Source organism: Diplodia seriata (genome assembly GCF_021436955.1).
Source record: "Diplodia seriata strain FDS-637 chromosome Unknown scaffold_8, whole genome shotgun sequence".
In the NCBI taxonomy this organism is placed as follows: Eukaryota; Fungi; Ascomycota; class Dothideomycetes; order Botryosphaeriales; family Botryosphaeriaceae; genus Diplodia; species Diplodia seriata.
The window spans coordinates 765,397-781,568 of NW_027117315.1; the positions used below are offsets into that span (position 1 = coordinate 765,397).

The following is a 16,172-nucleotide window of genomic DNA, read 5'->3' on the forward strand; positions in this document are numbered from 1 at the left end:
GAGCTGCACGTGTCCCTCTGGTTCCACACGCGTTCGGCATGGTGCGCTGTATGTGTTACAGAGAGGGCTTGAGATACATGACTGAATTGGATACCCGCTGACATCCTCTGTAGTGAGTCCCGTGGCCACAGAAAGGTATTTGAAGCCAAGCCATGCCTGTAAGGCTCTCACCTCCACTATGAACTCAGTGGAGAGTTTGCCTCGGAGATGGTTCCGCGGCTAGCTATCTATACCCAACATATTGCCAAATCCCCACTCGCAATAACATTCACTGGCTTCCTGTCCAAAAAAAAAATTGTATGAAGTGGCAATAACGTCGATTGGTGCTGAGAAGTGTAGGTTCAGCATGAGTTTGAACTGTTGGGCCGCAGCATCAAAATACCTTGAATGAAAACGTGTCGATAAGATCTATAGCCTCTGGAACTTCAAGTAAAATATGACTGAGGTTGTCAGCCGGTAGCATCCACCGGCAGTACCCGCCTTATTTCGCTTCTGCTGAGTATTGAATTGCATACTACTGGTAGCAGCAAAGGAAGTTGAGGGAATTTACGAATCATGGTTATCAATTGAGGTTTTGAATAACTTACCAGCGTCCTGTTCTATCCGCTGTCATGGTAATAGCATGTGATCATATGACACTGGTTTCGCGTCCGTGACAATAGAGACTGTCTGCTAGTCTGCTCGGCACAGGAAATACTCGTCCGTTCTCACCTATTTCTTGGTTTTGGAAGGGGTTTGCACTGGTAGCCTTTCCTCTGTCTACCAAACCTTCGAAAAGGTGCTTCCGATGCCGAGTCTGAGCTAGCAGTGTTGGCCAGCCTCGAATGATGATGAAACACATGATAGAGCGGCAATGGTGCCTATCATGACTATTTACTAAGCTTCCACATCTTACAAAAAAGTACCGCGTGGGAAGTTTCGGCCCTAAGGACGCCACGCGGGAAAGGACGAGTGCTACCATGAACTATTAAAGGCTTTCATCCAACCGCGCAAGAGTATGGCTTATTTAGATGCTCCCTGTTGATGAATATGTTAAATCTAGCGCTTAAAGTCTCTCAGAGTAGTCATTGAATCAGACAAAGTAGATGCGAAGAGCGACTGACGCATTTCGGCCACTTAACATGAGGTAGAGGTAGTAAAGTATCGAGCCTGAACCCAACATAAGCAATTTTTTTTTGTTTAAACAAAAATGGAAATGGTATCCGCAATCTATTCCTCCGCGATGCCGGCCTTCCTCTTCTTTCCTCTCTTCTTCTTTTTGCTTCCTTCCCGGATATCCACTCCATCATCTCTTGCACTCTTCGTCTGGACGTCGACCGGCGCCTGGATAGGCAAGCCGTGTTCATTGTACTTCTTGGTGACATAGTCACCGAAACCGTACTTCGGACCCTCCTCGTCACCGAACGTCTCCTTGCGCCATTCCCTGAGCCTAGCCTTCTTGCCCAGTTTCTTCTTGTCCTTCTTCTTCTTCTCAGGGTCGCGCCAAGAAGCCATCTTTTTGAGACCGGCGAACTGGTTCAGCTGGGCGTCATCCGCGAGCAGGATGTCGCGAGCCGTGAGGCCGAAGGTGGTTGGAGAAGTCTCACGGTAACGGAACCTGGCAGGTCCGCTCTCAGTCTGCTTAGCCGCGAGGTCTACTTCAATGTTCTGGTCAACGAGGCTCTCGATGATGCGGCGTTCCCGGCGCGCTGCGCGCTTGGCGTCGATCTCGTCCTTCTTTGACTTCTTCTTTTTCTTCGAAACAGTTTCCTCATCCGATACGTCTGCCTCGCCGTTGGGAAGCTGAACACCACCATCCTCCTCGTCTTCGCCACCGGATAGGTTGACGACGGGCGCTTCTTCCTCATCTTCGAAGTCCGGAATAATGTCCTTGATGTCGATGTCGTCGTCCCAGGTAGGCTTCTTCGGCACCTTCTTCTTCTTCTTCTTCTCCTCTTCTTCATCAGAGTCGGAGGCAGCTCCCTCCTTTTCGGCGTAATAGTTATCGCCGAAGCGCTTCTGCATCTCCTGATCCCAACGGTCATCGTCCCAATCGGCATCCAGCACATCTCTCCAGTCGTCCAGGTTGAACTCCTTGCCGCTCAGGCCTGCCGCCTCCTTGATCATGTTGAGTTTCTCTTCCATCTCCTCAATCTTGAGTTTCCGTAGGCGTGCCTTGTCTTCATCCCGCTCACGTTTGATCGCTTCCTTCCTCTCGCGCTCCTTATCTCTCTGCTTCTGTCTTGTACTCTTCTCATCCCTGCGCACCGAAGACTTGGCCACAGCGTCACGAGCGAATGTCTGCAGCTTTTCGTTGGCGGTAGCAGGGTCCTCGAAGCGCATGTTGTACGCCATTTCAAATTCATCAGCGCGACGGTCGTCGTCGTCCGAATCTGATTCCAGAGGCGCGAATTTGTCCGTGTCAAGCGTCCAAGCACGGGAAGCCAAGAAGTTGGAAAGGAAGTTTTCGGGGTCCTTGTCAGCGTTCTCGATATCCAGCTCGACCTTCTTCTTTGGCTTGGCGGACGAGGCGGTGGGAGCAGCAGCCTCATCCTTCTTCGGCTTGTCCTTGGCCACGAGGAAATCGTCCTCGTCTTCGTCGTCGCTTTCTTCCGCCTTGGTGGCGCTGGCAAGCTCCTTCTTCAAGGCCGCCTGCTCGTGCGCATACGGAATTGCGGGCTCATCCTCGTCGTCGTCCCCAGTTATCTTGCCTTCCATGAGGTTTTGGCGATGGTAGTCGCGGAGTGTTACGGGCTTCTCCTGCTTCTCGGTCGTGGGCAGGTTCTCGGGGTTCCACTCGGAATAGAACTTGGCGCTCACGTCGTAGACACGCGGGTCTTTGCTGCGGATGGCATTGAGGGTGGCGGAGATTTCGGCATCGAGAGCCTCGGTGGCCAGCATGGCGTCGTCATCTTCGTCTTCGTCGTCGGACGAGGACTCTTCGTCTTCGTCGTCGCCTTCCTTGTTGCCATACTTCTCCTCGACTGTGGAACCGTCAGCGCATGTCAGACGAAGTGTCGGGCGAGCAGAGAGACATACGGCGCTGCCTCTCCTCACGCTTCTTGTTGTGCTCGAAGCGGCGTGCAAACTCCTCGTTGATCTTGAAGCCGACATCCTCGCCGCCGGAGACGGAGGACTCGTCCTCGTCGTCGAGCAGCTTCGTACGCTTGGCGGGGCGACCGGCGTCGGTCTGCGTCTTGTCCCTGGCCATCTGGACTGGGTTTGTGCGAGCAAGTGGTAGCTTGCGGGTGATGGTCAAAAAAAGTTCGAGACAGCCCGCGCACTCGGGCCATCAGGACGGGGCGATGCCTGATTGGGCGCTAGCTGCCGTTGCGGAGCTTCGCCTGGCATTTGGCCGCCGGCGGCTGCAGCACAAGAGCTATGCGCGCTACGCCCACCGCATTCACATGCAGTCTATTTTCGTTGGCCGCACCGTGCCCGGAAAGGAGGCGCTTTGGAACTGTGTGAGGCGTGATTTTTTAAAAGCGCGTGCGTGCGGAGTGTGATCTCTTTCCATTCTCGGGGCCGGCTTGGCCGAAATGATCTGTCGGGTCGCTGCGCTCGGCCTGTGACGTGCACGCCGCCCTGCAACAAACACCTCCCGCCGCCGAACCCCCTCCCCGTGGATTCAAACATTGCGGCGCACCTGTCGCCATGCCCCTCTGATCCGTTTCCGAGCCCGCCTCATCTGTTCCCTCCACTCGTTTTGCATGCGCTGCCATGGCTGAGGAGCAGCAAACCTCGGTCCCAGCGGTGCTGATGCCCGTGGGGAAGCCGCTGAGCCTGATGTGCGCCTGGACCCCCGCAACCCTCACCACCCGCCTCTGCTAACCTCGCGCTCCGTAGCCCCGTCGTCCTGAAGGAGGCCGCGCTCGACAGCCCGACGTTCCGCGCAACGGCCGTCCATTTCGGCGACCAAATCGACCTCGTCGAGAAATGGCTGGAGAACTACGTGAAGACGGCTGGCAAGCTCGTCCAGGAGGTCTCCAACCTCGAGAACACCGTGAACGCCTTCCTCGCCCACGCCGAACCGCCGTCGTACATCTCCGAGGCCGTCATCGACCATGATTACACCATGCTCGCCGTCAAGCGCTACAGCGAGGGGGCCAGGGAGTTTTGGCAGGCTACGATCAAGGGCATGAAGAGGACTGACTTTACCATTCTCGAGCCCCTGAGAGCTTTCCTCCAGACCGATCTTCGCGCGCTGAAGGACTTGCGCCGGACCCTCGACACCACCCAGAAGCAGTTCGACGGCCTGATCGCACGCTACGCTGGGCGCAAGAAGTCGGAGGAGGCCTCGTCGCTGCGAGAGGAGGCCTTCCAGCTGCACGAAGCCCGCAAGGCGTATATCAAGGCCGCTATGGATTTCTGCATCATGGCGCCCCAGATCAGGACGGCGCTGGACAAACTGTTGGTCAGAGTCTTCTCGGAGAGGTGGAAGGAGATGAAGACGTTGAGGGAGGCGACAGACAAGATATACTCTCAGTACACTGGCGAGATGGAGCGCGTCAGAGGCTGGTCCAGGGAAATGGAAAACAGCGAGAGAGTGTTCAAGCGCGAGCTTCACCTTGCCAGGAAGCAGCTCGAGGACAGTGCCGAAGCTGGCGTCCGACCCTCGCGAGAACTGGACGACTATACGATTTCGACTGTGCCTTACATTGGATCGCACAACTCGATGCAGTCACCAGCAAAGCCCGGCCCGGAGAAGTCGGAGAAGCAAGGATGGCTTTTCGAGCGAACCATCACGGGCAAGCCGGCGAGGACGGTTTGGGTGCGCAGATGGTTCTTCCTGAAGAACGGGATTTTTGGTTGGTTGGTTCATGGCGCACGGTCTGGCGCCGTGGAGGAGTCGGAGAAAGTTGGAGTATTGCTTTGTGGTATACGGCCTGCATTCCAAGAGGAACGCAGGTTCGCTTTTGAGGTTAAGACGAAAGACAAGACGAACATGTTGCAAGCTGAGAGCCAGAACGAGCTGATGGATTGGATTTCTACATTCGAGGTCGCGAAACGCAGAGCTTTGGAAGATCCCGCCAGTACAGGAGCGACCGCTACCCCGTCCGCCGACGCCGCGTTTGCCATCAGCCCGCCTGTAGCCCCCGAGTTCGCCGCCCGCACCGGAGACCACAACCCTCATGGAAGCGACGAACTTTCCTCCCTGAAGCACGCCGAAACCCTTCCGGTATCCAACCCAGATATGCGGGACATCGCGACCCGTAGCAGCTTCGACGTTACCGGCAAACGGAACTTCTCGGGTGGCCAGGAGGGAGAGAGCAGTAGTCGTGACCACGCCGCGAGGATCATCCAGAAGCTCGACCTCCACAGGAGAACGACAGCGAATCCGCAGCTCAGTAGTATGCCTTCATCGCCAAATCCCTCTGCAGGCATCGCCGGTCTTATTTCAGCAAGCCACAATATTCACAACTTTCTCCCAGCAGCGCCTCAATCTAGTTCGCCCATGCTCTCAGCCGACGGCCGCGCTGCCACCATGCCCGTTACGTCCCTCGCGCCGTCGACGCTCGCCAACCCGCCCGCTCCTACGAACCTAAGCAAGACCGCCGTCATTGTCAGCGGCGAACGAGGAATTGGTGTCGGTCGCCAAGATGGTGTCATGCCCTCTGGACTCCTGGCCAACCTCTGGGGATCAACAAACTGGGGTTATGTCAACCGCTTTGAGAGAGGCGAGATTAAGTCCGCCCGGGACCACTCAGTCTCTCAGCCCCCAAGCCCAGTCTCGCGTGCTATAACCGCTGCTGACGTTAGTGATTCTGTTCTCGAGGGCGCTAAGGAAGCTGCAGCTACCGGGGCCGCCCCGCTGCACCCTTCGACACATCGGAAGACTCTCAGTGCCAGCATGACTCCAGACCCAATAATAACCAAGCTGGAACTTCCGTCGCGCCCGTCTTCCTCTTCTGATGAATACCCGAGCTCGTATCCTCTGGCTCTGAGAGCTCAGGACGTTCAGTTCCGACTGCTTTTCCCTAGCGTACCGCGCGATGAAAAGGTCGTCATGGTCTTCCGGGCGACTTGGAACCCGAACGAGCAGCAGGAGTTCCCCGGCCGTGTTTACGTCACAGCGAGCAATGTTTACTTTTACAGCAACCACCTCGGTCTCGTCCTCGTTACGAGTGTTGGTCTCAACGTAGTTGACGAAATCACTGGCGCTCCAGGCCGCGATTGCGACTTCCTGTTCATTCACATGAAAGAAGGAGTTCGTCCGGACGACTACAGCCGCGTTACCGTCAAGATCTTCCTCGAGCCCTTGAAGCTCGTCCAAAGACGTCTCAATTACCTCGTGCGTAACTGCAATTCTGACGCTCCAGAGAGCTTGGACGGCATCATCAGAACTCTTATCAGGATGGAGGGAAATGGCGGCGAAAGCCCCAGTATGGAGAGTTGGGACAACACGTCCAATATCGACACGCCCATTGAAGGACCTATGCGCCGTGATACCCTCGGCAAATCAGGCCTACGCATTGACGGCGATCTCTTCGCCAACACAACCTCACTTACTCGGAAGCCTACAAGATTTAAGCTGCCCCTGCAGCCCGTAGTATACAGGCCACAGGGCATGACGCTGGTCGCCACCGAGCGTGAGTTCGACATCAGCGCCAAGGCGCTTTTCCACGTCATGTTTGGCGACAAGAGCGCAGTATTCCAAATGCTTTTCCGCGAGCGCTGGCCCCAAACCGTTGTTCAAGGCCCATGGATGCAACAGGAAGGCGGCCTTCAGCGCCGCGAATTCGAATACCGCGCGACTGCGGAATCGCCAGCGGTCATCCGCGACTACCAGGTCATCGAGGTATTGAACGATCACCTTTGCTACGTTGTTGCCGACAAGAAGACGCCGTGGTATCTTCCTAACTCCAAAGACTTCGTCCTTATCAGCAAATTGGTCGTCACTCACGTTGCGAAGTCCCGCTGCAAGCTTGCCATTTACACGAAATTGGAGTGGACGAAAGAACCACTGCTTATCAGAAGTATGCTTGAACGCCAGGCTCTTGAGGACTTGGATCTTGAAGCGCAGGACCTTCTGGATATCATTGCGGACCAAGTCAATCGATTGGGCCGAGCAAGCCGAACCCGCAAGGCCGTTCAGATTTTCGGCTACCTCGGCCAACAGAATCAAACGGTGCAAGTCGGAGAGATGCTCTCGCCGGTTAAAGAGCGTAGATTCAAACTGCAGAAGAGGACGATGGGCAGCATGTTCACCGACCTCGGCCGCGCCATGGCCGCCAACTGGATCTCGACCGCCATCACCGTCTTCACCGGGGTCATCGCCGCCATGGGCAAGATCTTCACGGCGCACACAATGCTCCTGGGGCTGCTCGCCTTCAGCGGCGGCATGAACCTCCTCTGGAGCTACCGCGACACGTGGACGTGGTGGCAGGAGCGCAACGCGGGCAAGTTCATGGTGCGCATGGGCGTCACGCCGGACGTGGTCATGAGCAAGGCCGTCTACCTCCGCGACATTGACGAGATCTTCGTCAACGACACCATCGCGGCCGACTTTGGCATCGGCCTCGCCCGCAACAGCGATAGCCATCACAGCGTGGAACACGGCGTCGGCGACGACGACGACAACAGTTCGACGCTCCAGAACAGCTGCCAGGACACGTTCCTCCACCTGCTCAGCAACCCGGACCACTCGGGGCTGCAGCCGTACGCCAGCGGGTTCGCGCCGCACATGACGCCGTCGACGCGGGCGACGGGCACGCGGCTGCACCGCACGCGGCAGAACCTCGCGGCGTACCGGCACGACCTGCTGGTGGCGATGCGGCTGGTCAACCGCGTCGAGCGCGAGGTGCTGCAGGCCGAGTGGGAGAACTGGGTGCTGGACGAGAACGTGCGGTGCAAGCGCGTGGGCGAGATGATCCGCAAGCGCAACGAGACGGACGAGGGCAGCGTGGACTCGGTCATGGAGTGGTGGGACGGGTACTGCGGCGACTGCGGGAGGGCGTTGGAGGGGTTGGATGTCGTGGGGTTGAGATGATGATTGATTCTGAGAGATGATGGATGGATGGACGGACGGACTGACCGTGGCCCCTCGACCCGATATGGAAGGGGGGAGGGATGTGTGAAGGTTTGACGTGGCTTAAGGTTATGGGAAAGTAGGTTAGGGTTGAGGAATATGCACAGCACGCCGAAGGATGTCATGGGAAGTGGGATGGGGGTTGGGGTTGAGAAATGCACACCTAGGGAGCATGGGTTGCCTTTTTTTTTTTCCTTTCAATCATGGTTCGGTGCAAGTATCGTATAAAGTACGTATAATCATGTCCATACATAACACAGTATGGGGTATTCGCCTGATCCTTCCACAACGGCAAAAAACAACGTTGAATCTTCCGAACTCTGCCGGAAGCGAAGGTTACGAGTGGTAAGACAACAGAAGGCGATCGTCGATATACTCATTTCATTCCCGGCGGCGCACTCGAACCGAGACGGGTGGCCAGAAATCTAATTCCTTGGTGAGTACCGGTCAGCAGGCCATTTGGTTTGGCTCATGACGACGAAAGCTAATGAATACTAGCATTGCGCGTGGCGTACGTCGGTCTCTGAAAGCAGAGCCAAATCGGAAGCTGCGGGAGATACGCAGTTGTTGGAAGAACACGGTAAGGACCCGTGTGGCTGTGATGATAGACGTTTGTCTGGTTGACTACCGGCGTAGTAGGATGGCGGCGCGGCACAACGCGGGGTGGGGTGTCCAATAACAGGTTGCAGACTAGGGGACCTGATGCATAAGCACCCACGCACCCCTCAAAGTTAGAGTGACACTACTGCTGCCTTCCCGCTCCGGTGGATCCTTTGGCTTTGCTTGACAGTCGCACGCTAAAATTGGCCGGTCTGACAAACACGCCTTCGTTGACTGTCGTCGTCATATCACCCGCGTTTTCTTTTTCTTTTTTTCCTCTTTGGGCCACGCGGAGACATCGATTACCCGGCTCTACTTGAGGACGACAGTATTGGTGATACAATACAATCATAAGTACACTATGCCAAACCCCTGTCTAAACAAGCAGGAATACATGGAGTAGCTGCTTGAGCAGGGGCTGGAGCCTAAAGCTGACAAGATGGTAGCGGGGAAGTAGCGCTAAAGTTGTTTCAAATAACCGCGATCTACTATGCTTGTTTTACGGCACCAGTGTAATTAGGGCACATGATGCTGGTGATGCACAGGGCGGGGTTCGCTGACGCTTCTTACGTTGGACTGAGGAACGCATCCCATCAAGGGGGACGATGTCTCTCTCTCAGTACTATTTCGTCACCGGCTTGGAAGTGTGGGGAAGTCTAGAAGGGGCGTATATATGATCAGGGGGAGGCGCGATGAAGCAGAGAGGATCTCTCTGTTAATAGTCACTTTTTCTTGAAGTGTCTTCTTCCCGAACCATTGGAAACATGGCGCTTGGGGAGATTTTCTCTTCCTTCACTTACGATGCCGCCGCCGGCAACGGCCTCAGCGCACTTCACGTCTTGCCCACCTCGCTATTTGTCGCGCCCTTATTCGTCGTCGTTTTCGGGTTGCTCTACGCGCTGGTCGGACGCAACGGCCTCCATCCCGGCTTCCCGCTCGTAAGGGCAGACGAGGAATCCAAGTACAGCTTCGAGAAGGCGCAGGCGGAATGGAATGCCGGCGCGCACAAGCTCATCGAGAAGGGCATGGACCGGGTATGTTGCTGGCAAGATCCACGAATCCCTCCCTTTCTACACTTTGTACGATTAAGAAGTTTGATGATGGGAGTTCTCATACTAACAACTGGTCCGGCAATTGCTGAGCACTTAGTTCAAAGGCGCCTTTCAAGTTGTCACGGCCATCGGACCCAGGATCATCCTGCCGAACAAGTATGCGGATGAGATCAGGAACGATCCGCATCTGAACTTCACAGATGCCATAAATATGGTGAGAGAAGATTCCTCCTCTCCATCAGGAAGACGGCGACGGGACCACAGGAGCCTTCGTACTTATCCGTTCCCCACTGCAGGAGTTCTTCGGAGATTATCCCGGCTTCGATGCGTTCGCCATCTTGAAAGAGAGAGACATCTTCCAAGAGGCCATCCGAATCAGACTCACCCAGTCTTTGAGTGGGTAGAACTTTTCCAACGCATCTAAAGTGAGCTTCCTGACGGTGTGCGACTCTTCTAGATTTCATCACGGAGGACCTCGCCTCGGAAGCCCGTGACATCTGCAACGAGGCCATCCCAGACAGCAAAGGTACGTCTCCCCCCTCCCCCCCTCTCTTACTCCCCTCCTATCTCTACGACGCTCACGCCCCCTCCCCCTACAGAATACACCTCCGTCGCCCTCAAACCGCTCGTCATGGACCTCGTCGCCCGCGTCTCGCAACGCGTCTTCATCGGGCCCGACGCGTGCCGCAACGACGAGTGGCTGACCATCACCAAGCGCTACACGGTCGACTCGCTCGCGGCGGCGCGCGAGCTGCGGGCGTGGTCGCCGCTGGCGCGGCCGTGGGTGCACTGGTTCCTGCCGTCGTGCCGGCGCGTGCGGGCGGAGCTGGCGGCGGCGCGGCGCATCGTGAACCCCATCGTGGCGGCGCGGCGGGCGCGCAACACTAGCAGGGCTGCGGAGGGGAAGGGGGTGGAGAAGGTGGCGGATGCGGTGGGCTGGCTGGACGAGAGCGCGCGCGGCCGCCGCTTCGACCCCGCGTGCGGCCAGTTGGCGTTTGCGGTCGCCGCGACCTTCACGACGACGGAGCTGACGTGCGTGTGCGTGCTGAACTTGTGCGCGCACCCGGAGTACGTGGGGCTGCTAAGGAGCGAGATTGTCGAGGTGTTGGGCGAGGGCGGCGGCGAGGGCGGCCGGTGGAGGAAGGCGGCGTTGCAGCGGCTGCGGTTGATGGATAGCTTCATCAAGGAGTCGCAGAGGCTGCAGCATGAGGTCAGAGGTGAGTTGTCCGTCTCGTCTTGATCATGTTCGGTCTTTCGTCTGATGATTTCCTTCACTGTCTGATCCAGCAACCATGACGCGCATGTCTAAGCAACCCGTCACCCTCTCCGACGGCACCGTCATCCCCAAAAACGCCCTCATCATGGTCAGCACCGACAAGGCCATGGACCCGGCCGTCTTCCCGGACCCGCACGTCTTCAACGGCCGCCGCTTCCTCGAGATGCGCGAGCGGCCCGGCCAGCAGAACCGCTGGCAGTTCGCCACCACCAGCCCCGAGCACCTCGGCTTCGGCCACGGCGCCCACGCCTGCCCCGGCCGCTTCTTCGCCGCCAACGAGATCAAGGTGCTGCTGATCTTCATGCTGATCAAGTACGACTGGACGCTGCCCGACGGCCGGACGGAGGTGCCCGCGTTGAGGAGGTGGGCGCATGAGAAGTTTGTGGATTTGGACGAGAGGGTGTTGGTGAGGAGGTGGGATCGGGAGGAGATTGAGCTTTGAGTTTTCCAGGTCCGTACGACTACTATTTTCCCGATGACTACCTACGAGAGTATACAATTTGCAATCCAACTTTGCGTGCCCGATGTAAGGAGACAAATGAAACTATACAAACGCAACGAAACCATTCCATCCTCCTCCCCCCATCACACCTGCCCATTCCCAACCGGCGCACCGTTCCTCCTTCCCCCTCCAACACTATGCCCGTTCGCCGCAACCACGGCATCCACGTCATCCCAAACGACCTTCTTCCCCACCGGGAAAACCTCCCAACCCCCCGCATCATCCGCCAAAAACACCGGCGGCCCGCCCGGCACGCCTCCGTACGGTTCCCTCCTCATCTCGCCCCTCGCCCCCTCCGCCCTGCGCACGCCGGGACACTCGCGCGCGAGGGCCCGCAGCATGGCCGCGCCCGCCGTCGTCACGATGGGGCGGCCCAGGCACGCGTGCGCGCCCCAGCCGTGGTGGATGTACAGGTCGTCCGGGCGGTCGGGCGAGATCGCGTGAGGGGAGGGGAAGGTCGAAGGGTCGAGCGAGGCGGTGGTGAAGTTGAGGTAGAGGAGGGTGTTGGGTGGGAGCTCGTGGGAGGGGTCGGATGGGTTGGTGGTGGCGGTGGGGTTGGTGCGGAGGACGCCGGCGGCGGCGGGGAAGAGGCGGAAGCTGGGGGAGGAGGGTTGGTGTTAGTTTTTTTTTTTCTGCCAGGGTGGTGGAGGTTGGTGGGGAGAGGAAAGGAGAGTGGGGCATACCCTTCCAAGGCGTATTTCTTGAGCTTCTCGAAAGCCTCTGGGGCGTCGGATTGGGCGAGCTCGACGATGGTCGGCCAGTGGTGCTTGTACTCGTCCGACATGTAGACGTCGATCAGTTGGGCCCACTGCGGATCAGATGAAGGTTGTCAGTGGTTGTGCGCAGGAAGGAGGGAAGAATGGGGGAGAGCTTACCGCTTGTGCTTGCGTCGCGGCCGCCGCCGCCTGCGTGGGGATGAGCTCCCAGACGACATCTTCGACCGACTTGCCGCTCTCGAGCAGCCGCGACACCAGCTCCTTGCCGAAGCCGGGCAGCGGCGGCCCGCTGCTCGGCGTCAGGAAGTCCAGCAGCATCTGGATCAGGCCTGGCGACCTGGTCGCGCCCTCGACCGCCTTGCGCATGACGTCGCCCAGCTGCTGGGTCTCGCGCGCCGCCACGACGCGGTGCTTGTACGACTTGGCCGTGTCCAGGTCTAGGAAGACGTACTCGAACAGGTGCGCGAGCACGTCGTAGAGCTCCTTGGCGCTGTAGCCGTTCTTGGTGTTGGTCGAACTGTCGTCGCGCAGGGGGATGTCGAAGTATTTGGCGGTGAAGATGGAGTGCGCGAGGTTTCCGATGCTGCAGCAGAGGTCAGTGATGAGGCGGTTTAGGATGATGGACGAGTCGGGACTCACTCCTTGACGATGTCGATTTGGTAGACATTGCCCAGCTTGCGCTTGTTCTTGCGGATCAAGTCCTGAGTGACGGATTCGTAGAACTTGCGCACTTCCAGAAGGGTATCGTTCGGTCTGTACATGGCTTCTTGGACCTCTCTCCTCTGCTTGGAGTTGGACGGCTTGTCGCCGGAGAGCATGTAATCATGCCCCGTGAGCTGGTAAGTGTGATCACCCCCTGGATACATATGTCAGTTCGTTCTAAATATGGAGATCCTGGAACTTATGTGCTCTTACATGTTACCTTGAACCGCTGCTGGTCGTGGAGCACATCGACGACACTCTTCCACGTGATGACTGGCACGGGAGGCCCAACGAGCTTTGGCGGATCGTAGTTCAGCTCGATGTTATGCGGCGATCCATGTTTGGCAAACAGTTCTCTCATCCTTTCCGGAGTGTTGAATGGGTAGAGTGCGTAGACGCTATTGGCGCGGTAGAAGCCAGGGAAAGCTCTCATGAGCAGCTTGTACATCACACCGCCACCGGCCACATCGGGGTCTGAAGAAGCCTCCTTGAAACTTGATTGAGTCTAATGTTAGTCCTTCCTTCCAAACGTGCGATTCACAAGAAACTCACCCGAAGCTGGTCAAACTGTATGGTCCGTACTCGACAGAGTAGAACCTATCTCCACGCACAAGGGCTACAGCATCTGCGAGAATGGCCTCCGAGATGGTGAAGCCGGGGCACAAACCAGACCCCGGAGAAAACGGTTTCTTGGCCTCTTCCGCCATGAGGCCGGGGTACAGTTCCACGTTGTTCGGGTGGCCGTACAAGGCCTCGACTGCACTTTGCATAAGCCTCTACTCAATCCCAGTCACAGAAGCATAGAGGGACTTACGGCTTTCAGCAACACCAGGCTGTGTGTTGATTTCTTTGAAAGTCTCGAAAGGCTTCAGTTTGAAGAACTGCCGGAACTCGTTGAGAGAGGCAAGCCCCCATCTGCGGCCTTGTTCGATTCCGAGAATCTCAATTGCCTTGAGCGCCGGCGGGACATTGCGAGCACCGAAAGCACCTGCGACGTTGTCTGTTCCTGTCTGGAGCAGGTCAACCAGGCTGTCGGCAGAGAAGCTACCGTCCTCGCCTCTCGCCAGATCGCCAAAGGTCCATTGGCCGGGGTCCTTGGGGACAGATGTGTAAACCCATTTCCTCAGTGTAGTCAGGAACTCTTCGGTTGACAGGGTGCCTGGTGAGTAATTAGTAGAAGCACTTACACATATCAAAAGGGGGATGTTTTCTTGACAACTGCGAGCACTGAAAGACTCCACTGTCGGCTAGACTTACTGAAGTCGATGTCCTTTCCATAGATCTTCGCCATGAAGTCGTTGAGCCACGCTTCATCCTTGTTGCTCGTGGCGCAATGCCAGCGGTAGATGAAGTTGAACTCGGCGCTGACCTGGTTGCCGACGCCCTTAGGCGTGCCCTCCGAGTCAAAGACATTGCTGAAGGCCTCGCGCGGGTCCAGCCTCCAGTTGGAGTCAGTCTCGTTGTCGTTCAGGTTGAGGATGGTGCGAAGGTAGTCGTTGAGGATGACATTGACGTATAAGCCGCAAGTGATACTACATTGAGACACGGTCAGCATGCCAATGGTGTTTTACGAGCGCATAATCAGGGCATCTTACAGTCGTCCGGTCTGAAACAGGTCGTTGTCACGTTTCTGCAACGCCTTCTCGTATTCGGGACTCTCGGGACTCAGCCCGGACGGCAGACTGAAGCGTCCGTTCTCGTTGATTGTAGCCAGCTCTTGGACGACGTAGTTGTGGAAGCGATTGAAGGCGATGATGAGAGCGCACACGCCAGGGGGCTGACCGAGGAGACGCCATTCGGCGAAGGAATCCTTCTTCAGCATACCGTCTTGGAAAGTTCGCACCCCATTCTGCTGATCCTGGTTGTGTCCGTACAGCGGACCGAGGTCGAGATATGACGAGCTGACGAGGGTTGTGTCATCTTGGTCATTGGTGCGGAAGATGTCGTGGATGATGATGGTTGCAAAGTAGAACAGGTGTGAGGAGACCTTGGTAGGGTGCTCCCGTGCAAGTCCATCGCGGCGCAGAAGAGCTGCGGGGGAGTCAGCGTTGGTTGGGTAGAGGGATGTGGGGGCCATACTGTCAAAGATGAGCCCTGGCTCGGGCAGGTTTGCGGATCGCAGATTCTGTCCAACCACGCTGCGAGCATAGTGGCTGCCGGCCGCACCGAGCTGTGGGTACATGATGTTCTGCGTTACTGTCAGTGCTGCCCTCGTGCGCAGGGTCGTTGCTGTAACGTACGTTGTTGCTCCCATCCGCAGCCCTGTACTTGAAGGGCTCCCCCAGGTACGAGATGGGAGGATGCTCGAGCCCATTCCAGAGTGTCTTGATGAACTGGCCACTCAGATCATCACGAAGACCGGAGTCATTTGGAAGTGATGCCGCCAACTGGATGACCCCTTCGTACTGCGATGTTTCTGTGAGCCATTGGGCTACGGCCCTTTTGAAGTAGGACTTACAAGATACTTCCGATCGTCAATCGAGCCATTTGCCAATATGGTCTGTCCAAAATTGCGGACGAGGTTGAGGTTGGGGACAACACGGCCACTCTGACTATGCAGATCCTCAGCGGCCTTGCCTGCGATCTTCAACAGATTCGCGGCTTCCTCTGAGCGGCCTCTGTTAATATTGCCTGAAGCCATTCTGGAGACAGTCGCTCAACTCAAGGACAGAGCAAGCTGATGTTCACGGTGAGACGGCTGCATGTAAGCCTTTATACGCGGCCACAGACATTTTCACATGTTGATAGAAGAAGCAAAATGCACCGCCTCTTGGGACTGACGCAAGAGCTGGGGCTCCCGGCAAGGCAGACATCCCAGATACGGGATTGGAGATGATTTCGCAATGGTGCTGACTGGCTGCATCCGAGTTGAATATTGATGTGGTACAGAAGGTCGGGAACGGGAACGAGGGCCGTCAGACACGAGAGGCGAGCTGTTTGCAGAGAGTAGGCAGCGAGGAAGGATGCCTTCACCTGCGTGATGTGTAAGGCGGACACATGATTAGCCGCATAACACGGTTTGAGGCGTTCGCAATTCGCTGCTCGCGGTTCTTGTGTCACGCTTCAGCTGAAGGTATTGCTTACTTTCCTCAGTAGGCGCGTCGAGCCGAGCAGCTGAAGCCAGACGAAGAATGGAAGCGGGGCCAAGAAACCACACACAGCCCGGGAATTCCATCCTCTCGCGTAGCATTGGTCAGCATCCGTCAGGTTCGAAGCAGCCACGCGGATGCGCATCGCCGACCGGCTCAGACCTTTCCTGCATCCATTCCAGCCCTTTTGCCCTATTCTGGTTAGCGCTGCTTACTAGTCCGTGCAC

The 16,172-nt window shown here is 57.0% G+C and overlaps 4 protein-coding genes across 4 annotated transcripts; 2 read left to right on the top strand and 2 right to left on the bottom strand.

Annotated features, from left to right (window-relative positions):
- Positions 1–1,209: 1,209 nt before the first annotated feature.
- kri1 (Kinetochore protein Spc24) lies at positions 1,210–3,190 on the bottom strand (the record flags this gene model as incomplete). The annotated part of the gene is made up of 2 exons (XM_066779242.1): positions 1,210–2,963; positions 3,019–3,190. 2 exons carry the CDS (start codon positions 3,188–3,190, stop codon positions 1,210–1,212), a joined length of 1,926 nt encoding a protein of 641 aa, XP_066630046.1.
- Positions 3,191–3,738: 548 nt separating this feature from the next.
- On the top strand, positions 3,739–7,969 carry SIP3 (SNF1-interacting protein; the record flags this gene model as incomplete). The annotated part of the gene is made up of 2 exons (XM_066779243.1): positions 3,739–3,767; positions 3,826–7,969. 2 exons carry the CDS (start codon positions 3,739–3,741, stop codon positions 7,967–7,969), a joined length of 4,173 nt encoding a protein of 1,390 aa, XP_066630047.1.
- A 1,403-nt stretch (positions 7,970–9,372) lies between these two features.
- SLS55_007829 (uncharacterized protein) lies at positions 9,373–11,378 on the top strand (the record flags this gene model as incomplete). The annotated part of the gene is made up of 6 exons (XM_066779244.1): positions 9,373–9,642; positions 9,758–9,874; positions 9,957–10,056; positions 10,118–10,186; positions 10,260–10,877; positions 10,948–11,378. 6 exons carry the CDS (start codon positions 9,373–9,375, stop codon positions 11,376–11,378), a joined length of 1,605 nt encoding a protein of 534 aa, XP_066630048.1.
- Positions 11,379–11,521: 143 nt separating this feature from the next.
- On the bottom strand, positions 11,522–15,497 carry SLS55_007830 (uncharacterized protein; the record flags this gene model as incomplete). The annotated part of the gene is made up of 11 exons (XM_066779245.1): positions 11,522–12,035; positions 12,122–12,246; positions 12,314–12,737; positions 12,794–13,010; positions 13,070–13,350; positions 13,409–13,613; positions 13,671–14,015; positions 14,114–14,388; positions 14,452–15,044; positions 15,097–15,261; positions 15,315–15,497. 11 exons carry the CDS (start codon positions 15,495–15,497, stop codon positions 11,522–11,524), a joined length of 3,327 nt encoding a protein of 1,108 aa, XP_066630049.1.
- Positions 15,498–16,172: the final 675 nt, after the last annotated feature.